Source organism: Tenrec ecaudatus, chromosome 14 (genome assembly GCF_050624435.1).
Source record: "Tenrec ecaudatus isolate mTenEca1 chromosome 14, mTenEca1.hap1, whole genome shotgun sequence".
NCBI lineage: Eukaryota > Metazoa > Chordata > Mammalia > Afrosoricida > Tenrecidae > Tenrec > Tenrec ecaudatus.
The window spans coordinates 97,393,234-97,416,776 of record NC_134543.1 but is presented as its reverse complement, the minus strand read 5'-3'; the positions used below and the strand labels follow the sequence as shown (position 1 = coordinate 97,416,776).

At 44.5% G+C, this 23,543-nt stretch overlaps 1 protein-coding gene across 2 annotated transcripts in view; it reads right to left on the bottom strand.

The window, feature by feature from the left end:
* BUB1B (BUB1 mitotic checkpoint serine/threonine kinase B) overlaps positions 1–21,461 on the bottom strand; it is a 61,356-nt gene extending 39,895 nt beyond the window's left edge. For both annotated transcript variants that reach the window (XM_075530868.1, XM_075530869.1), the window contains exons 1-8: positions 21,298–21,461; positions 17,409–17,555; positions 11,673–11,732; positions 10,469–10,613; positions 8,791–8,987; positions 3,457–3,626; positions 1,132–1,346; positions 895–986 (exon numbers count right to left, since the gene is read on the bottom strand). In XM_075530868.1, coding sequence (XP_075386983.1) covers positions 895–986; positions 1,132–1,346; positions 3,457–3,626; positions 8,791–8,987; positions 10,469–10,613; positions 11,673–11,732; positions 17,409–17,555; positions 21,298–21,320 — 1,049 coding nt within the window. In that variant the 5' untranslated portion in view covers positions 21,321–21,461. The remainder of the gene's footprint in view (positions 1–894; positions 987–1,131; positions 1,347–3,456; positions 3,627–8,790; positions 8,988–10,468; positions 10,614–11,672; positions 11,733–17,408; positions 17,556–21,297) is intronic.
* Positions 21,462–23,543: the final 2,082 nt, after the last annotated feature.

Below are 23,543 nucleotides of genomic sequence, written 5' to 3'. Positions count from 1 at the left end.
CCTTTGTACTCCCCTGCACTCCACTTCACACGTAGGGGGCTCTGCAAGAGTGACCAAGAAACTTACACACCAAACCAAACCAGTCACTGCGTGGAGCCAATGACGCCGCACCGCGGGCGACCAGACTGCCCCTGCTTAGCGAAGCAGAAATCCCAGTCTCTCCCTCGGAGCTGCTGGCGGTTTCAAAGTGCCGATGACGGACACAGCTGTGCAAGTCGTAACCACGACACCCCCAACGCTCCTAAAAATCCCTTACACTGGCACGCAGAATCCAAACGGGTAGAACTCAGCAGTGTCATATATTAGCCTGAATCTAGAGAGTGACCTGAATCCTGTTTCCTTACAAATAAAAATACACACGGGGAAGAGGAGAGGGGCAAGGTCCAAAATGAAAGAGCTGGATGAGAGGGAAACAACGACAATTTCTAATTATTGTCAGTAACAAAGGTGGCGCACAGTGACAGTCTTAGACTATTTCAATCCTGGAAAACTCAAAGGAACGCAGACATAAAGGAAACAAACTTTGTCTGGCTACTCTCACACCAGTGAAAAAGAAAGCACTCTTCGGAACTCGGGTAGGCACTCCTGCTCACGCTTAGAGAATTCCCACTTTCTGGGAGGCGTCGGACAGAGCAAGACATGACAAATAATCATTTATAAATTATCAAGGGCTCATGAGGGAGGAGAAAAAATGAGGCGCTGATGCCAGGGGCTTAGGTGGAGAGCAAAGGTTTTGAGAACGATGAGAATGTACAAATGTGCTCTACACAATTGATGTATGGATTGTGATAAGAGTTGTATGAGCCCCTAATAAAAAAAAATTTTTTTAATCCTCATGGTCAAAGAGAAAAAGAAAATGCTTCTACTTTTGAATTATTTAGTAATCACACTCACATAACTGGTTGTTGTGTAGTCTCTTCCACATATGGGGTAAAACTGGGAAGCGCAGAGGCCACAGCTGCCCCGAAAGCTGTACTGCCACGAGGCTGTGACAATAAGAAAATCAGAATCACCACGGTCGGACGTTCTCAATCCACAGAGCTGGTCTAACATTTCAAGAGGCATTAAGAGACGTACTCCATGCCTGCAGTTTGGCTATGCTGGCAAGCACATGGGTCTGGGCGTACTCACCCTCTGCTCCAAGGGTCTGCCTGTGTTCCACGGGCCGGCCTGCAGCTCATTCTCTTTGGCCCTGGGCACAGGAGGCGCCCCCCACGGCTGGACTGCAGGCTTAGACAACTCTGCTCTAGAAGCCACATCAGCATTTTCATCGAAAACAGTAATTCTAGAATTAGTAAGCATCTGTTGAGGAGCTGCAATTTGGAGTCCTCTGTTCTGGCTCGAGGCTAAAAGGAGTAAAAACTTCAAATAAAAACTTTAATTATCAACCAGTTAAGTTATATTTATTCTTCCCTGAGTCAAGAACAACTACCACAGAATCAAAGAAAATTTTTAATAACTTTTTTTAAAAACCTCTTAAACGACCAATTAGTCCATGTTTTACCCATTCCGTTATTTACTTTAACTCTAGCACTACCTTTCCCTTTCTCTACCCCTCCCTCCAAGGTTATGAAAAGATTTCCCAAAAAATTCTACATCTTTTTCAGTCATCATTTTAATATTTTCCATTTTTATCAGAAACTAACCTAATCCAAGTCTCCACCTGCCAGTGTAAGATTTTCTCTCAATGTAGTTAATAGAAGTGCTGTCTGTTCTGGGGCTTCACCATGAAACGGATAAAATGTCCCTCAGGATTGTATACTCTCGATTGCTTAACTGCAGACTCAGCAGTTAATCAATCTAGGTCCCAAAATAGACTGACACCAGAAAAGGAGGAAGAGACAAAAAATGTCTATTTAGTTAAAAATCTAATTAACTAGTTTATTGCTGATCATCTTTGGGTATATCAAGAGTTCAACTTTTGGTCCCCAAAGGCACAAGAAATTCCTAACCATGTTACCACCATTCTCTGGGGCACTGGTGCATGTAAGCCTCCCTCTGGTGAATACCTACTATATTCTTCCGTGTCTTCTTTGAATTGTTGTTGTCAGAGTCCCTGAGACTGATCCCAGCTCGTGGTGACCCTCCCTATCCAAGTACCAGTGAACAATACCCTCACGGCTACTGCCCAGCCACTGTGTCACTCCATCTTGTTGAGGGTCTCACTCTCTTTCTGCTTTACCAAACATGATGTCTTTCTCCAAGGATGAGTTCCCTCCTGATAACATGTCCAAAGTATGTGAGACGGTCTCAATAGCCTTGCTTCTAAGGAGCACAGTATACTGGCTGTACATCTTGCAAGACAAATCTGTTCATTTTTATGGCAATCCACTCAATATTGCTCATCCCATAATTCAAAGTCATCAAATCTTCTTCAGTCTTCCTTCCAGAATCCATGTGATTATTAGGTTTTGTGTCAATTTAGCTGGGCCAGGATTCCCAGTGGTTTGGCAGGTAAGGCCTAGCAGTAATCCCTTATCCCAACACAATATAATCAACTCCACAATGAGATGTGCTGTGAGTAGCCATGGAAAGCAACCCCCTTACCCAGGTCACAGTCCTTGAAGCAACTGAAAAGACATCGTCTTGGGAGTGTGATCTATTTACTGTGCAAGTGGACAATGTGGGCACACTTGCTTGCTTTTTGCTGGGTCTGGAGCCTACATCTGGCTCATCAATCTCTGGTTCTTTGGACTTGAACCAAATGGCTTGCCATATTGCCTTCTAATTCTAGGAGCTATCTGCAGCAACTCTCTGACCAGCCAACCTTGGATTTGTCCTCCTTTTCAGTCACAAACATGAACTGTTGATCTTGGGTTCATCTGCCTCTACAGCCACCAACCTGTGGTGTTCCTGACAAGCTTAATTGAGGTTCACTGACCCTCAAAGCTTATGAGTCAGGAAAGGCCTCCAGCTTAACACCTGACTCTTGGACTTAGACCTGGACTAAATAATTTAGTTGCCTAAATCTACAACTGTGTAAACCATTTTTAAAATGTGTGTGTGTGTCTCACTGGTTTTGTTTGTCCACAGAACCCAGACTAATACATTATCTAGCTTTCAAATGCATACAAAGCTATTGAAAATACCAAAATGCAATGGGTTGGGTCAGTCATCAAGGGACAACTTTGCTTTTTAACATTCTTTAAATACTACATATCTATCATAATGTTACTTATTTACAACCCGTAATCCCAGAAAATGTTGATACTTCCTAAAAGCCAGGTTTTGCTGACACATTTTGGTTTTACTGAACATCGTAACTTAGCTATCCTTAGACGTTCTTCTTTTTGCTACCTACTACCCAGAAAACTAGGTCAGTACCCATATATATATATATATATATATATATATATATATATATATATGTAGATAGATAGATAGATAGATTTAGAGTTAGCCCATCTTCTAACTTGTCTACCACCTGCGACTGAGTTTCCACTTGCCCACACTCACCCCTGAGAGCAGTCCCTACACGGTTGATAGGCGCCCTTGCTGTCCTTTGCCCCTTGCTCCTTAAGTCAGCCAGAGTGCTTCGTTGTGGTGCAGAAGACCCAGCACTTTCCTCCTCCTCTTCTTTCTCAAGTGTCAACAGAGTCTGTCGAGATACTCGCGCCTGGAAGCGTCTAAAATAAAAGAATTCACTGTTGGTGACATGACTAGTAGTCGCTGGATTTAAATTTTCTAGTTTGTGCAAACAGACAAAACACAAAAAAGCAGGACAAGGAAAATAAATACCCTAAACAAAGTTTTTATTCTCAGGGGAAAATATATTTATCTTGAAATCAGAGCACGTCTGGCTAGAATCATTTTAGCCCCTTTTTCAATGTCTATGATCAAAACACTTGCTTGACTGTCAACCAAAAGGTTTCCCTCCCCATCAGCTGCACCCGAGGGGAGAGGGGCGGTGCGCTTCCTTGAAGAAGCCTGTACCACAGTCCTCCTCTGTCCCGTGAGGCCACCATGCGTCAGAATGGGCTTGATGGCAATGTTGTCAAGTGTTTAAATTTGATCTAGTAATCAATGATTAATTCTCCGAGTTTTGCCATTAGGTTGATTCGAAGATCCAATTAGGATGGCTAAGATTATATAATTTATTAAGATCAGAGTTTTTCCCACTATGTTTTGATGGGAAACTTACTTTCTCCCACCACTGTCAAAATTTAAACTTTCAGACCCAAAAACAAAAACAAACCACCTCATTGAGAACTCTAAAAAACAAACAAAATAGGTAGAGTGTGGGAAAGAGTCAAAGCTTAAAGAAGCAAACCAAGTCAGGCTGGGCTTCCTGTCTGGTTTGTTGTTCTTTCTCCCTTGTCTCTCACGGTCTTAGACTGCTGCAAGGGCATGGGGCTCCAGCTCTGGAGGAGCCTCGTTTCTCTGGCCAAAGGGCTGGAAATGGGGGACTCCGGGAGCAATAGGGTGAGAGGACCACTGCCGAGGAATGAGCTGAAGAAGACGTCTCCTACTTCTGGGTACGAGCTGGCCCAAGTCCTGGGTCCGCAGAGAAAAGGCTGTGAAAACTAACCCATGAGGAACCCCTGCCCAAGTCCCAGACTCATCCCTAACCTGATTAGGACACATACGTCACAGGCCCAAACAACCTAGAAAAGTATTTTTAATTGACCTGACAGTGTAACCTATGTAAAGCAAGAAAGAACATGTGACATCTCCAGGTTAAGTGGACAGCACCCACATTCTCCAGAGACTAGCAACAGAACTCACACTGTCAAAACAAAATATCCACAAGTTCAGGATATGAGGCAAAATTATTTGACACACCAAGAACCAAGGAAATGTGAACAATTCTCAATGAAAAAGACAATCAACAGTTGCCAACCACAAGATGATTCAAATGCTGAAATTCAACTGCTAACCTCAAGACTGGCAGTTCGAACCCACCAACCACTCTGAGGAAGAAATAAGAGGCTGTTTGCGCCAATTAAAAATGTTAAGTCTTGGGATGAGTTAGAACTGGCGTGCTGGGAATGGGTTTTGTTGTGGGAATCTCAACCAATGCCCGGTGAGGGAAAGGGAGACACTTGAAATCCATGGAAGATAGATGTTCTCAGTAGTAAAACAGAAAACAAAAAAGAATGCAATGAACATTTTAAACCTGAGAGCTATCATAGCTGATATAAAATACTAACTGGACAGATTCAGCATCACAAAGAAGGCAGAGAAATGAGTAAGTTAACATAAAAACATCAATATAAATGGGCTGAAATCGACAGAAACAGTAACTGGGTTCATGGTTTCCTAGGGACACGGCAAGGGAGGGGGAGAAGTGAGGAGCTGAGAACAAACAGAAAAATATGTTCCAAAGTTGACTGTGGTGGTGAGCGCATAGCTCAAAGGAACGGCAGAACTATTGACCTGTGTGATATCTCAGTTACATAACAATAATACTCAAAGCAGCACACAAATAATGGAAACCAAAGACGGGAAGGGGAAAAATTATTACTATTTAAATAAACCGAGAGCTTCAAGAACTCAAGGAACAATATCAAAAGGCCTAATACCTGAGGCACTACAGTCCTAGAAGTAGGTTAAGAGATAGGTGTAAGAAAACATTTTTCAATGACTAAAAACATTTCAAGTTTGGTGAAATTTAAACTTTACAAATTTCAGAAGCCAAGGAAACCTAAAACTGAATAAATGTAAAGGAAATCATATCTAGACCCGTCGTAATCAAACTGCAGGACAAATTACAAATTAAGTCTTAAACACAGAAAAAAGCCAACACCATTCAAATGATTGCAAATTTCTCATCAGAAAACATGGAGGTCAAAAGATTGTGAAACCTTAGAAGTGCTAAAACAATGTGTTGGCCCAGAATTCTATACCCAATGAAAACCTCCTCCAGCAGCAAATAGTCTCAGATGAAGAAAAACTAAGAGAATCTGACAGCAGAGAGTAACTGAAAAAGCAATGGCTGGAGAAGCTCTTTAGGCTGAAGGGAATGATGTTAGAAGGGAACTTGACTGAAGGAATGAAGAGAACAAAGAACAGAGATGACACATATAAAAGGCTGGTTTCACCTGCTCGCGCAACTCACTGTCTTGGAGTAGTTGCCAACTCATTGTGAGCAGGTAGGACATGGAAGAACTGCTGTGTGGATTTCGGAGCCTGACTCTGCAGGATTTGAAAGCCTCCTCTTTCCCCTGAGGGGCAGGCAGCCAGTGGTTTTGAACAAACACCCACTACACCACCATCACTCCTCTATCTATACATTCAAGAATTATAATTCTTCCCAAATTTATCCATAGGTTCAGCAGAATCCTAGTCAAAATCTCAATCGATTCTAAACATAACTAGAATTGCTAAAAAAGAAAAGCTAAAAGTTGCAAGATTTAATTACCCAATTTCAAAATTTACAATAAAATTATAGTAATATAGTATACACTAAAAGAGACACACAAAGATTAACAGAACAAAATAATGTAGAAATAAGCCTACATAAATTGGGCCAACTGAATTTTAACAAAGGTGCAAAGATTTAGTCTTTCAACAAATAGCAGTGGCACAGTTAGAAATTTATATGCAAAACCCACCACCACAAATGGACCCTGACCCATGCTGAGATGCCTTCACACGGTCCTTTAGTCATGTGAAGGAGCACTGTTGGCACAAAGGGTTAGTTACTGGGTTGCTAACCACAAAGTGGGTGGTTCAAATCCACCAGCTACTCTGCAGGAGGAAAATGAGGCTACCTGCTCCTGTAAAGAGCTAGTCTCAGAAACCCCACGGGGCAGTTCTACTCTGTCATTTCTGTCACATGGGATCCCTGTCAGTGGGAATTGACTAGATGGCAATCGTTTACCAGCCGTGCAAGGTTTTGTGCCCGCCACAGATTAGATAGGACTATGTGAATAATGTGTTTGTAGCCCACCAAAGGAATTGGAGTTTGCTGTTTATGCAAATAAGGCACAAAGGAACCTGTTAGGGTGAAACCATGCAAATAGAGAATGAAATCCTAGTGGGTGATTGGTGAGTTTGGTCCTCCCACCGGGCTTCCGAGAGCCAATCCCAGATCAGAGCAAGAGGATACCTCATTAACATAAAAAAGAGGCATGGCGAGCAGACAGTCTTTGAGCCCGGCATCCACAAGCTGAAAACTTGCCAAACCCAGGAGACAGCTTCAGGGGCAGTGTGGTGAGCACAGGCAGAGAAACGGCGCAAGCAGCACCAGGAACAGGGTCACCGGTGGTGTGGTGTGATGTGGTGTGGTGTGTTTCCCAGCCAGGGAGCACAGAGCCGTAGCTTTCAGGAAGGAGGTTCCTGGCAGTGAGGTGCTCTGGGCACTTATTAGCAGAGCCGGAGGATTTTGTAACACTTGCCAAACAAACCAGGGAAAAGTGTGGCGCCAAGAGAACCTGCGAGCTCTTCTGCACGGAAGAAGGGACACTTTGTGTACACGTTTCCTGAGTCTCATCGCAAGCTGTAACCTGTGATTTCCCTAAGAAACTCCCTGACCGTGTGCATGGTCTGGGCTCTCTGTGTGGGCCCTGCACCATTTAACAACCCAGCACAGAAGTACAGAGTGCTGCAGGCGGGACAGCGGGTGTCAGGAGTCAGCCTTGGGCTGATGCTGAATTTGAGTCTATTTCCTCCCCTCATGAAGGGAGTGGGAAAGGGTGCACGTGCCTTATATAAAACAAATCATAAATCTAAATGTAACACAAACTGTAACACTTCAAGACGAAACAGGGGAGAGAGAATCTGGGGCCTTCCAGTACACAAAGATTCCTCAGGTACAAGAACACAGTCACAAAAGATGCCTGCTAAATTCACTTTTTAATAATAATGAAAACTTTTGGTCCATAAAAGGTCACGTGAGTCAAGATCAACTTGATGGCAGTGAGTTTTGAGTTTGACAAGAGAATAAGATACGCCATTGACTGGAAGGAGATATTTGCAAATCACTTCTCTGACAAAAGGCTCTATTTAGAGTATGAGGAGGCTTCAAAGAGCTTGTGGAAAAATCCCATTGTGCACAAATCTTGGAAGCCCCTTGTGTATTACAGACCTATTCGAATGCCTTTCAAACCCACAGAGCTGAGAAGACCAAGTGCAGCTGCAGTCATCCACTGTTGAAGGGAGTGCAAAACGGTACGTGCCCTCAAGGGACAGTTCTGATAAAGGCAAACATATGCCTACCACATAAACGAGCTATCCCACGCCTATGGATTTACCCAAGACAACTCCTGTGTCCTCACAGCGCCCTGTACATGAATATTTTATAGCATTTTTATTCCTAATGATTACATCTGGGAACTCACAAATGGATAAACTCATGAGTAGTATAATCCTACGATGAAATATTACTTGGTAAGCAAAAGGAACAGACTATTGATACAAACTACTTATGACGGAATCTGAAACTTATTATGTTAGCCCCCGAAGCTACTTACTGTATGACTCCACTTAAGTGACATTGTGGAAAAATCAGAATGTTACTTAACTACAAGGTTGGAGAAGAAATCAGTAGTTGCCAGGGTTTGATGGTGAGAGCAGATGCTAACTACTAAGGAGATAGCGCGAGACAACACTTTCAAAGAGGGAGGGAACAGTCCCCCGTCCTGAATGTGATGGTTCCACAACTCTATTTACTTGTTAACGCCCACACGCGGACACCGGAGACTGCATCTTCCTGTATGTTAAGTAAAACACTGAAAATGTCTTCTTAGAAACTGGAATAGTATTTATGGACACATGCTAATGCATTAAACAGCATTTTAATCAGATGCAAAGAGGACTACTTATTACTACTAATTCAGAGTTGTTTACCGGTGATGGGATTGTAGCCTTTCCAGTGGTTCAGCCTTCCGTTGAAGCCCTTCCTGAAATTTCGCGTCTGCTTTCTTAAAGTTTTCTCTGGCTTCATAGACTTCAGCCCATGAGATGTAGAGCTGAGCAAGTGAGACACCAATCCCTTGGCTGTGTAAATAACTGTACATATCCAACGGTTCGTTGCATAAATTCCCCTGTAACAAAGTCAAAAGTTAAATAGTTCATCAGTTTCAATGCACTTACTGAGATACTGCATGTAGTTCCTGCCCTGAAGAAAATATACACTGAGAGGAGCTAAAAATAAGACACGCGTGAGCTTCCTTTGTGAGAAAAGGAAACGGAGCAAAGAATCCAAGAAGAGTGATATTTGATTTGAGTTTGGCCTGGATGGAGTAACAGATTTTCAGTGGGTGGAGGATGGGAAGGCAGAGAAACTGGCCTAAGCAAAGATGAGAAGGCGGAAAGTACACACAGGTACAGTCAAGATACTGATCTGGAGCAAACAACGTACAGGTCTTCAATGCCGAGCTAGCTAACAATTTTGCATTCACCTGTTAGGCTAGGTACAGGGTAGGTAAAAAAGTATTGCTATTAAGATACCAGCTCAGACATACATGGGTTTATTCCAAAAAAAATGTGTTCACACATGTCTCCGTGATCAGAGGATGGCTGCAGGCACACTTTCTCAGTGAGACACTTGTCAGAATTTCATTTGGATGCCGTCAAAACCAATGGTTTCCGAGGGGATCGATCTGCTGAGCCAGTTAAAGTCGGGGCAGGGAGGTCAGCTTAGAAGGTAAGGATGACTGTTTGGGGGGAGTCCAAAGGGATAATCACGACAGAATGATCATAGGATTTTCCTTGGAAGAAGCTTTAAGAAAACTGACAACGGCATTGGTGAGGGAAAGTCCAAGAAAGAGTACCAAGGACTTCCTTGGCAGCCTCCCCTGACTCACTCATCCTTCAGTGGTACCAAGGAATCCTCAATCTATGACAATTTCACTAGGAAACCTTACCCCACACACTTGACAGTCCTGTTCAATTCCCACACTCAATGAATATCTTAAAACAACTCGATTGGAGTCTAATTCGTCACTTTGATATGGTGTAAGTTTCTGAATTCTTCAGAAGTGCTAAAAATACTGAAAATCTATATAAGACCTAGATGGAGGGCATAGTTCCATATTTTGAATTTTTGTTTAAAGGTTTCTACGGTCTTGTAGCAGCCTTCTGCCTGGCGTATGTGCTAGGGCGGAAAACCTGTAAGGACAGAAATGGCCTACTACGTCTCTTAGCCTGTTACTCTCCGTCCCCCTCGGGAGTTCTATTCTGCTCAGTTAAAATACCTGCGTCACCTATTGAGACTCTTCCCCAAAGGTAGTACTGCCATCTGTTGGCACCCGCACACCCTCCACCAGTACCACTGCATGGACCAGTTATCAACAAATGTGCTGCATGGAAAGACAGATAGAGCTGAGGTCAAGCTTAAAGGGATAAAAAAAAATTGTGTCCTATTCAATTCCATCTTTAAATTAGAATCAATTTAATAAATATCAAATGTTTACTAAATGGCTCAGGTTTGGCCTTCTCCTTCTTTTTTAAATGGCACCAGATACCTTTAGAGAAAATATCTTGATTTACGATTTTAAACTCAGATGGCACTTGAGAGACTCACCAATTTCAGCCAGAGATTGAGAAATCGAGGATCGCTATAATATCGTTTTTCTCCTTGTAGTGCTTCCACGGCTCTTTCTAGTAATACTGACATGTTACTCTCTTTCCCCCCTTGAGGATAGTTCTGCTCTGTCCAGTTAATGTATCTGAATGAGAAGAAAAAGAAACGAGTATTTTACATTTGAACATGTACTTTATTCTTGACTCAAAGGCCCATTCTGGATTTTCATAAGCAGAAATATCTAAAAGTTTTAAATACAGTTATGTGTTGCTTTATGTCCACAATACTTTATGAGATAGGACATTCTATGATTTGGACTACAGTGTTTTGCAAACACACTCTGAAGACCTTATGGGAACCTGCTTCTGAATGTCCTGGTTGCAGCTGCCGCCACTACTGGAGGAAAAGGCACCGGCGGCAGCGGCGGCAATGGGTCCAGAGCAAGAGGACGTGAGTGAAAAAAAGGAACGCACCCAGTCCTGCCCGCCCGCCCACCTGCGTGCACGGTACACAAAGCCTGAGAGCCCGCCCCCAAGTCCTGTCATATCTATATCCTAGTTGTGGTCCAGAGCTACAACAGTCTGGGTTTGGGGTCTTTAAAACCATCAAATAGAAATCATAAACAAAAGGAGAGCTACTTTCCCTTAAATAAATAAAAATAAAACACTTATGGGATTATGGCTATCCATACTGTTGGACTTTGTCCACAGAGATGTTCAGCAACACATATCTGAACGTTATAGAAGCATGTTCGGTGAAATGCTCTGCACCTGCATCCTTCCAACTTGTCCAAAGTCTCTGGCAGATTACTGAGGATGGGAGAGGAACGGTGCGAGTCAAAATTCCACACCACGAATTCAAAATTCCTCACTCCAACACCTCAGGAAGATACACTACGATTCTAGGGCTCGTCCCACAAAAGGAGCCTTGGTGGGTTACGTATTGGGCTGCACACACAAAGTCAGCGGTTCTAAACCACCAGCCGCTCCTTTCTACTCCCAAAGAGCCACAGTCCCGGGTCATTAAGCCTGCTCTGAGTTGGAATTGGTTCGATGGCAGTGAATTTGATCCGATCAGGGTGCCCCCATGATGCCCCCTCACTACTCTGACAAGTTGCTCTGTGCATCCATCACAGTTTGAGAAGCAGGGCCACAAGAACTCATGTGCTAAGTTTCTATTGCCCTTATCAGGTAAAAAGACTCACCTATCCCAAACATCTAGAGGGTCATTTCCAGTGTAAAATCTAATTTCAGATTCAAATGCCCTGAAAATTAAGCAGAAAATGTTAACATATGCAACAATGACAAAAGCCACATGAACACAGACCACCTCAACTTTAACTCATTCATTATCAATTTTCGGGTAAGCATTGGACTACTCATAGAAAGGTTGGCAGTTCAAACCCACCAACCAATCCAATAGGAAAAGATGAGGATTTCTGCTGCCACGAAGATTAACCTGCTCAAAAACCGTACAGAGAGTTGCTGTGAGTCAGAATCAGCCCGACAGCAATGGGTTTTGATGTTGTTGCCCTTGAGTACCAACCCAGACAGCACGGTATTTTTGTAGAGCCCTGGTGGCGTTGTTGAGTAAATGTTGTACGACTAACTGCGTGGTCGGAGGTTCTCTGGGAGGATGATGCAAAGATTGACAGCCTCAGAAGCCCTGGACAGAGTTGATAGGAGCCAGAATCGACTTTATGGTAGTGGATTTGGTTTGGGTTTTATCATTCTAGATAACTGCCCTAGAGTTTAAGGTTTTACAAAACAAGGAAAAAACAACAGAAATTGTTAGGATTCTGTTATTGAGTAACCAGGTTAGCCAAGGAGGCCCACACATGGGGAATGGGATAAGAGAGTTCAAAGACAACATACAGGAAGGCAGTGCTGTCCAGCAGTCAAAAGCTCTGGGACAAGATTCTATGTCCACACCCCAGCTCCACCAATCACTAGGTGAGGAACACTGCACAACCTCCTTAGACTGGTTCTTCACCTGTAAAATAGGGCTAAGAATTGTATCTATGGCATTCAAATCTGATCCATGTTAAATGTAAAACGGCTTCAAATAGTGCTTTGATTAGTCAAGAACTAGTAAGACCGTATACCACTTGGGGAGTGCCTACAGGAAAATGTAAAATCTGACTTTGTAAAGACTCAGGAAACAGCAGAGGGCTAAGACTAAGTTAAGATCGACAAGTTAGAACTGAGGGTGAGTACTGGGGTAATCAACTACAATCTGAATAAATGCTCAATAGTAAGGGGCTATGTTTGATATTAAAAGAATTTAATTTTTGATAAAAAGAAACCCCTATTCTAATAAAATAAACAAGGGAACATTTAACAATACAAAGAAATACAGTGCATTACAGTAGCCAAAAGTGACCAGTGAGGACGTTCACAGAAGGAAAGGGAGCTCTCCCAGAGAGGGAAACAAGTATGGCATCAACTGACTAGGGAAGGTCAGAGAGTTTATCCAGAGGAACGTGAGAAAACCAACAAGTCAGGAAGAGGGGATAAAGGGAAGCAGATGGAGAAGCCTGCACGTTGTTATGGAGTGTTTGTCCCCCACCCCCAAAATGTGTTGACTGTAGCCCACTGAACCTGTGTTTAGAAAGGGGATTTTTCTGCTGTGTCATGGTACATTCCAGAGTAGGATGACTTCTAAATCCAGAGACTTACACTGGGGAAAGAGGAAAGCAGGAACACCAGGGACTGCTACGGGGCATTAGCTGTAGACAGGCGGACCGAGCGGCTCTCCAGCCGATGCACCTCATGCGTAGCCACCAGCAGTCTGTCAATGGGGAATGTGTGCTGCTTGGATGGTGAGCAGCATTCCAACTACGACGGACTCGGAAGACAGACCTGGTAAGCGACTTCTAACATCAGCCAATGGGAATCCTAAGGATCACAACCGTCTTATCTGCAACCAATCATGAGAGCGGCAGGAGTCTGTCCTGTTGTGCATGGATAGGATTGCCTGAATTGGAGTAGACCCAACAGGAACCAACAACTCGAAGCTGAGCAGACAAGGAAGGGCCTCCCTCAGCGCCGTACCCGAAATTTGGACAGTTAGCCTCCTGAACTGTGGAAACTAAATACATGTTCCTTATAGCTCACTACCCACCCATTTGTGGTATTTCTGTTATAGTATCACTAGGCAATTAATATAAAAACTAAACACACTGCCATTGAGTCGATTTCTTGCTCTAATGTAAATTTACCCAAAAGCAATAAAAATATGTCCATAAAGAAATCTTATGCAAGAATGTTCACATTTACTATATTCACAACAGCCCTAAACTGGAAAAAAATCTAAATGTCCACCAATTGGTGAGTGGATCTATAAAAAAGCAACGAAAGGAATAAAACCTAACATATCCAGTGGCTGCTTCATAAGAGCCAGGGAGGGGACTGACTGGAAAGAGAGCACTTCTAGAGAAACAGAACTTGTCAAAACTGGTTAACAAGGACACTTAAAAATCTGAGCATTTTACTCCATTTAAATGATATATATATTTTAAAAATCACCCTCAGCTCTTAGTAACCAACTAAATAAAATAATTAGGGTGTAAGAGCAGTGAGTAAATTAATTCCAGGTGAGCTTTGGTACCAAAAGGGAGATGTAGAAAAAGGAAGGTCATTTATGAGAGAAAAGAAAGAATGCATCTGTCATCATTTAATAAGTGTAAGTTACAGGTCTGAAACACAAGGAAGAGCTATAAACTGTATTGGAACAACTGTGGGAAATCTGAATGTGGAAGAACCGAAGGCAGAGAGCAGAGAATTAGATAAAACGCTGCATGAACTAACACTGAAAAGGAAGCAGTTAGAGAAGTGGGGAAACATAATGTCGCGGAAACCAGGAGAGCAGTTGAGAAAGCCACTCTGAGAAAAACAAACACAACTCCATGCCTTTTAAAAGCCCCATGAGATGGACAACGGTGATCACTGTTATAATCAAGCAGGATGTCACTTGCCCATGATGGCAGAGATTGAGGGTAGATAATGCTCCTTTATTTTTTAAAAGAGAGGCATTTTTATCAAAACATGTATTAAGCACAAGAGGGCAAGTTCTATAGGTCCAAATTCTAAGCATTTTTTTCAGCCTTTCTCCAGAGAAGTTTGTTAGTTAAATTATTGAAAAATTATCTTACATCAATCCAGTTTCCCTAACATTTACATTTTCTTTGGCGGCCACAATTATGGGTGGGGTGGGGAGGTATTCTCAAGAACACACTCCTAAATTAGAGTGGCAAGAGCAACTTGAAGATGAGATAGGAACCTCAGGGGATGGTGACTTTATGTTAGCAGGGGAGACAAAGGCGGCTAAGAATGGTCGCAAAGCAGAAGAATGTAATCAATGTCCCTGAATTGTACATGTAGAAACGTCTGAATTGGCATATGTTTTTCTGGGAATTGGCAACAGCTGTATGAAACCCTGGTGCAATGGGGTACAAGTTGGGCTGCTAACCACAGGGTCGGCAGTTCAAACTCACATGCCGCTCTTCAGGTAAAAGAGGCCGTCTGCCCTTACAGGATTTACAGTCTTAGAATCCCTCCAGGCAGTACTACTGGGTCACTGAGTCTGGATTGACTCCACAGAAATGGCTGTTATATGCATTTTTACAAACATTTCAAAAAGATGAAAAGTTGCAGGGGTGGGGCTTTCCTAGGAAGTTACTAATTGAGTACACATAAAAGATTACAGATCTACACTATACCAGGTATGTGGACAACTGCCCCTCCCCCCAGAAGAATTTACTTTAGAGGAAGCCACTGAAGCTGCAGCTAGGGGAGAGGGACGTATCTGATCAGAGCACACAGAGCAAATGAATAGGGAGGAAGAGAGAGTGGAGCACATCCTGGCCCACCAGGCCTGCAGGACGATATCCCTGCTCTGAACAGCCAATGCACAGAGTGGACCATATGGCTGATCCCACTATGAGACACGCCATCCCTCACTGACCCATGGCCTTATGCGGCACACTAGAGACTCAGTGCTGGGATCAGCCTGGACTGACCCCGAGACACCAAGGCAAAACACTAAAGGCCTGCGGCAGAGGAACAGGGGAGCTCCCGAGGGAGTGCAAAGGACAGACTCTGGGGCCAGGGCATGGCACCCCATCGGACTTGACTGGAGGACGTGCCTAGAGGTAAAAAAATAATTTTTTTAATAATCAGACATTGATCTATTTACAGGTTTTTCTTTCTTTTGTAATATTTTTCTTTTTAAAAAAATCAATTTATTCTTTTAAGGGTCATTGGTTTTCTTTTTTGTTGTCATCATTGTGTTCTCTTTTGTCACTTTGTCTTGCTATGCCGTGTTTTTTGGTGCACACTATTACATATGCAGATCTAGCTACATAAGAGGCTGAACAGTCTGGAGGAGAAAACATCAGGACGGATGGTTGGGGGGCGGGGGCATGGGCAAGGGGGAGGCGGGGCTTAGAAGATGGTGTTGACCAACCCCGGGACAGGGGAGCAATAAGTGATCCAAAATTAGTGGCAAGGAGGGTGAGAGAGGCCTGGTAGGGATTCAGCAAGGGCAATGTAACCAAGAGAAATTACTGAGACCCAGATGAAGGCTGAGCACGATAGTTGGACAAAAGGAAAGTAAAAGGAAATAGAGGAGAGAACTAGGTGACAAAGGGTATTTATAGAGGTCTAAATATAAGCATGTACATATGTAAACATAGTTAAATGGGATGGTGGGGAAATAGATCTAGGTTTAGTATTAAGGCAGGAGATGGACATTGGGCCTCCACTCAAGTACTTACTCAATGCAAGAACACTGTTCTATTAAATTGGCATTCCATAATGCACACCTTCCTGACAAGATCACTGAAGACAAATATGTGCATAAGCAAATGTGGTGAAGAAAGCTGATGGTGCCCAGCTATCAAAAGATATAGCGTCTGGGGTCTTAAAGACTTGAAGGTAAACAACCAACCATCTTGCTCAGAAGCAACAAAGCCCACATGGAAGAAGCACACCAGCCTGTGTGACCATGAAGTGTAGAAAGGACCAGGTATCAGGCATCAAAGAACAAAACATCATATCATTGTAAATGAGGGTGAGTGCAGAGTGGAGACCCAAAGCCTATCTGTAGGCAACTGGACACCCCCTTACTGAAGGGTTGGCGGGGAGGAGATGAGCCAGTCAGGGCGCAGGGTAGCAACAATGAAACATACAACTTTCTTCTAGTTCTTAAATGCTTCCTCCCCCCACTATCATGATCCCAATTCTACCTTACAAATCTAGCTAGACCAGAGCATGTACATTGGTACAGATAGAAACTGGAAACACAGGGAATCCAGGGCAGATGATCCCTTCAGGACCAGTGCTGAGAGTGGGGATATCGCGAGGGTGGAGGGAAGGTGGGGTAGAAAGGGGGAATCAATCTTAAGGATCTACATATAACCTCCCTGAGGATAGACAACAGAAAAGTGGGTGAAGGGAGACGTCGTACAGTGTAAGATATGATAAAATAATAATTTATGAATTATGAAGGGTTCATGAGGGAGGGGGTAATGGGAAGAGAGGGGGGAAATGGTTGTGTATGGATTGTGATAAGAATTGTATGAGCGTCCAATAAAATAATTTTTTTAAAAGATTACAAATCTACTCTTCCTCAAAACTCAGAATCCAAGGAAGTTTACTACAAGAGTTAAGTCAGCTTGGGAGTCCAGAGAATGAGTTGCTTTACCATGGTTATTACTGTTTCTTATATTAAGATGCATTTCTTTTGATACAAGGTTTAGCTCTCCACAGTGAAATTAATTCCTATAGCTCTTGCTCTTAATCAAATCTAAGAAAATCTAAGATAGCTGTAGTATGAAGAAAAGATCCTCATGTGACCCATTTCTGAAGCGCACCATTGCGGCATCTTGCATTGGCCCACATCTACATTACCGACAGTTGGGCCCCGGCCGTCTACACACCGCTTCTGCTGCTGAAGAGTGGTGCTGCAAGCAGAGTCGTGCTGGGCCAGCGCTCCCTGCAGTGTAGACATGATCCGGCCCTGCTTCAAGGGCTGGACATTTTCTTTACTCAGCTCCCATTCTTCTCCCTCCAAAGACATGGCTTCACTGTGAAGAGCGAAATAAAAAGCATATCTTATACCAACACCGGTATTATTACAGCAGTCGATTATTAAAGACAATTTCAGATAGGTGACTATTCATGATGTGGGTCAAATCCATATACTCTTCAGCTTCTGAGCCTGTTTGTCCAAGTTGGTGGCTGTGGTACTGTTGGGTGAAAGAGAGAACTTGGTAAAGGTCTTGGGGATAGGACGATCAAACTAAAGATTAGGACATTAAGAAAAAAAAGGAAAAAGTATAATAAATTTGGTAAAACACACCAAAAGGCAACAGCTACACCTACCAGGGAAAGCATCATGTGGCTTAATTTTAAATTAGTGCAAGCGTTGGTCAGACTAGTACCCCAAGTTGCAACTGAAATCTGACATCTGTAAATAGTCCAGAGGAGGCGGCAATAGTACAGTTCACTGGTCACAGCTGGCCCCACAAATTCCATCAGACACAATGAGAGCACCCCACAAAAACTATTTTTGGGTGGGCAAACATCATTAAGGGCATGGACTCTGTACTTTGGGGGCCCTGGGTGATGCAAACAGTTACCACACTCAACTGCACACCAAACAAAAGGTACAGCTTCAAATCTACTCAGAGGCTCCTTGGAAAAAGACCTAGTGGTCGACTTCTGGAAAATCAGCTACTGAAAATCCAGTGGCGCCCATCCTGCGGACACCAGGGTGACCGAGGCAGAGCCAACCTGTTAGCAGTCTGTATCTCACAGCTCTGGGGGGTCGGGTAGGGGTCAGGCAGACGCCTGCTTCTGACAAAGATGTTATCTCTGCGGGCAAAACACAAACCGACAAAGGCCTGTAAGCATGGCTCTTGGAAACAAAGCAGAGCGAAGAGTATGTGTGAACTTAGTAGAGATGAAAGCCACAAATTTTCTGCAAGACAGTAACTAACATATAGGGGCTTAATTATGGATTTATTCCATTTAAAAGCAAAAGACATTGACAAATGTTATCTCTTAAAAATTAAGTTCTTTTTTTCAAGCACAAGACTTCATCAGAAAGTGAAAAGATAACCTACAGATTGGGAGAAACTTGCGGGAACCATAAAGGAGGCTTGCAATGCACCCAATTATTTAATATGACTCATAGCTACAGCCTTTGGTACTCCCACCACAAAATGGCCACCGTGTTTCTTGATGGATCTGGTTAAGGTCGGGATTTTGATTCGGCTGTGATTGCTTACAGGGCTAATTGTAATTGTCACCCGGATGAGTATAAAATGAACTGTCTCAGAAGCAGAAGGTAGAAGTCTCACTACCAGCAAAAGAGCCAGGTGTGCAGTGCTCCTTTGGACCCAGAGATTCTGACACATTGAACCTCTGGGGTGCACGAGGCAGTGGGGACACCAGAGGAGTGGCACCAGAACAGCAGCAGCAACAGAACCAGGAGCCAGAGTATGAGACAGAACTGTGGCCTTCCCAGGTCACAGGGAAAGTGAAGTTAATGAGGAGATGGGTCTGCTGACCCTGGCCTGGAGCTGAGTGCCTGCAGGTTGAGGGTGGTAGTGCAGTAGCATGCCCTTTGGGCATTTTTTTGGCAGCCCTAAAAGAGGTTTGTAATGCTGCCAAAGCAGGGCAGAGGCCAGGCAAAGAGGCTGCGGACCAGAGGCCAACTTGAAGACAGGAGCAGAGAATACACCTGTATCCTGAGCATTTCTCACCTAACTGTAACCTGTCAACTTCCCTGTAATTGTGAGCAGCACCTCTAAGCTCTGTGTAGTCCTTTCAATGAACTAGAGAACCCAGGTGAAAAGTAAAGAGGGCTGATAGGGGGGCAACTGGTCTCCGAATTGGTCATGGAGGCTGGAGGGCGGGGCGGGTCTGACCCTGGGAGGCAGAGGAGGTCAGAAGTGGCTTCATGCCATTACATCGAGGCCTCAGAAGTTTGTGGTAAAGTTCCATAATTCTTTTAATTCCACCAACGTTTTGAAGCCCCCTCACATATCTGATAAGGGCTGAAGATCCAACGTAGATTAAAAACTTTTCCCACTTAACAACAAAAAGACAAAGTAACCCAGTGAAACAAGGGAAAGGCCCGGAACGGACGTGTCACCAAAGAGGATACTCAAATAGCCAACCAGCACGTGAAAGAATGTCTATGTCACGATTTGTTTTTGGGTGGTGGCAAGATTTCAACTCACAATGACATCGGGTGACAGGAGGGTGACAGGATGAAACCTCCTCACAGGGCTAACGATGACTCTTGAGCTTCTGAGCCGTGAGCCAACCACCACCTTCTCATTGAAGCCTCCTGTTCACATCTTTCTAAAATTGCACCCCTCCACCTCCAACATCCCTTCCTTACCTTCTTAGCTTTTTGGTTAGTTTCTAGTACTATCATCTAACTTTTATTGATTTTATTATCTTCTTTACCCTCATTCCACCCAGAACTTAAGGCCAGGGACTTATAGGTCTTTTGTTGACTGACTGCATTAACAGTGACTAAAATATTCATTGCATTGATTTAGGCACGTGGGCTACAGAATAAAAAGGCAAGCAATTCCAAACACACACACACACACACACACACACACACAGTACTAAAATATTCATTGCATTGATTTAGGCACGTGGGCTACAGAATAAAAAGGCAAGCAATTCCAAACACACACACACACACACACACACACACACAGTACTAAAATATTCATTGCATTGATTTAGGCACGTGGGCTACAGAATAAAAAGGCAAGCAATTCCAAACACACACACACACACACACACACACACAGTCTCTCTCTTCACAAGTTCATGGAAACAGACCATTATCTCTCAATTCCACTTTTCCATGGATTTTGTGAAGTCCCTTCATAGAAGTATGTGTACATGTGTGCGTACACACAAATGGCAAATCCAGTTATGGAATTGATTCGGGCTCACAGGACCTAGAGGGCAGAGCGGAACTGTTCCGGGGGATTTCCAAGACAGTAAGTCTGTATGAGAGCAGGCAGCCTCCTCTTTCCTCCGCTGAGCGGCTGAGCGGCTGGTGGGTTAGAACCACGGCCTGCTGGGAAGGGGCCACATGCTTAATCCGCGGTGCCACCAAGGTTCCTTATAGAGAGACGCTTCAAAAACTTCGCGGGAAATTTTCATTATCTTTCCAACTCATTTTCCACAAATGGTTTGAGGCCTCCTCGGATGGGGCTCTGGTACCGCACTGGGTTAAGCGCTGCACTGCCAACCGGTCCACAGGGGAAAGGCGAGGCTAGCTATCGGCTCCCGCAAAGACCGCCAGGTCACTGCGAGTGGGAATCGACTTGGCGGCTGTGGGGTTTGGCTTTGGCTGTTCTATACATAAAACACGGAGCGATGAGCTTTTTCCAGTGCCTCACTGCGTTGTTCCTATAGGCACAGCGCCTTGCCATTTGGGGAGCTCCGGTTTGGAAGCAGTTACTACGCAACTACCTGTAATTCCCCGAGGTTGCTCTCCGAGGAGGGCACGCCCAAGGTCAAACAGCGAGCAAACGGCTGGGCAGGGAGCCAGGCACCGAGCACGCGGCAAATCCCCACCTGCGCCCCGCGGGGGTCTCCCGGCCTCGGGGCTGGAGTCCCACCTGCCCGCTAAACTCCCGGCTCACCCAGCGTCTTCTGCCGAGGAGCGCAGGGGCGGCCCCGCGGGGCCTGCCTGGCGTGCAGCTTCTCCCTCCGGCTACTCCGGGCGGCCGCTTTCTCCTCACCCCCGGCCCCTGGAGTCCCGCAACAGCCACCCTCCGTACTGACCTTCCATCCCTCTTCGCCGCCATCCTGCATCCCTGGCTCAAGGCCGCTGGCCGCCTCCTCCTTCTCCTTCCTTCTGCGCAAGAGACCAGACGGTGCTTTCGGACAGAAGCTTGCAAACAACGCCCTCACACGCAGCCAAGGCTAGCCGCTGACTTTCAAATTTAACGGCCCCGCGCGAACGACGTGACCACGCCCCTCCGCGCCTCCGCGCTTGCGCTTCGCTCAAGGCATGCTGGGACTTGTAGTTTATTCTCAGCTCCGCCCAGGCTATCGCGGTGCCTAGTGGGAGCTGTAGTTCCTGGGGGCTGCTGGCGTCAGGCCAGCCATACCCTCTTTCTGCGTCTGGCTCTAGGCCCGAACTCATGGAGGGACGCTTTTCAGTACGATGATTTCCATATTATTTTGAGTGTAGTTTCTTCGGCCTGACCCTTTTTCTGGGATGCCTGGCTAGGCTGTAACTCGGCTGCGTCACCTGGGTTCTCAGGCCACTCTGACGCAGCACTTTGCTGCCCAGCCCTGAATTGAGAAAAGCTAGATTTAGATTCTGCCCTGTCCTAACAAACGAGCAATCTTAAGCAAGTCACATAGCATCTCGGACCCTCGGTTTTCCTCATCTATAAAGTGGTTGGTGATACGGCCTAGTGTTCCTTTCTCCACGGTCCGCAGGCAGAAAATACACGCCAATGGCTCCGTGGGCGTTTATGTCTCCTCAATCACAATTCTATTCAATTTTGGGGGAGGAGGAGAGGTACCTAGGAGTCGTCCTCTATGACCATCGGGATGGGGGGCGAGGCGGTAGTTCCCAGAGTGCATAACTGGGAGTGGGTGTCCATGACTTCCCCACCCTTGGTTTCCAACCTGCTCCTTCCTCTGCATCCTCAGGACTCTTGATTGCTGATGACTAGAAACCCATTTTCGCTCAAAAAAGGAAATTTAAGGTAAATTTGTAAATCTTGTAAATAAAGTATTTACAAGAATATTTTGTAAGATTCTTGTACTAAAATATTCAGTACATATTTTGTAATATGTACTGAAATCTTATAAATAAAATATTTCAAATGGCGTTTAACCCAGGACCGGATGACTCCATCTCTCCCCTTTCTCCTTCCTATGGTGTACTGTCATTCTCATGGAGTGGAAGAGTCAGTTCTTAATCTTCCCAGATTCAGACTCAGCCTCAGGTCTCACCTGATTCTCTCCTCCTCCCTGAACCAATCACAAGAGTTGGTGGATCCAGGCTTTGATAGGCTAAGCCAGGACTAGGGAACATTGATAACCAGCTAATATCACATAATCATCAAAAACAAGCAATTCCAACCATCACATTAGGAGTGAGTTAATTAAATGACCAAATATCACAGGCTAACTTTTTTAAGTTGGTTATTTTGTATGGCCCCCAAATTCTGATATAAACATCCAAATGACCCTTGGCAGAAAAAAAGATCCCCAAGTCCTGGTGTAGGACATAGGTTCCCAAACTTATTTGGCCCACCAGGCCCTTTACAGAAAAAAAAAAAGTTACTCAACTTCTGCTTCAAAAATCAACAGCATCAACACCAAAACCAAACACTGCCATCGAGTCAATTCCAACTCAGAGGGACCCTTTAGGGCGTGGTAGAACGATCCCCCGTGGGCTTCTGAGACTGTAATTCTTTACAGAAGAGAAAACCTCATCTCTCTCATGGAGTGACCAGCGGTTGCAAACTACTGACCGTGTGATTAGCATGACCCGGGCTCCTCTTCGCCATCCATAGGCCCCACCCACTGCCCCACCTGCAGTGAAAAAGATGTATGCTACGCTAAGGCCCATTATCTAGGAGAAGGTGGCAGGTATGTTTTTGTGGCTCCTCTGGGAGCGGTATCTCCCACTTTGGGAAACTCGGACTCTAGGCCCAAACTCCAGGCTTCATCTGAGGGCTTCATCCACCATAGGAAACTGATTCCTCTTTCCTTCCAAATCCTCCTTCCATGCAGGAAGCCTTCCTGGCTATGGGAGATGTAGTGAGATTCTCCCTGTCTTACATTTTCCCTTGCCTTGTAATACTGACCAGTACCTCATATCTTTTCTTCAGAAGGGTCTGTTCACATCCACCACTTCTCTATTTTCCCATTTTTACCACTCCTACCCACCATTTTCAAACCAAACTCACTGCTGCCAAGTTGATTCTGATTCATAGCCACCCTACAGGGCAGGGTAGAAATGTCCCTGAGGGTTTCTAATGTAAATCTTATCGGGAACAGAGAGC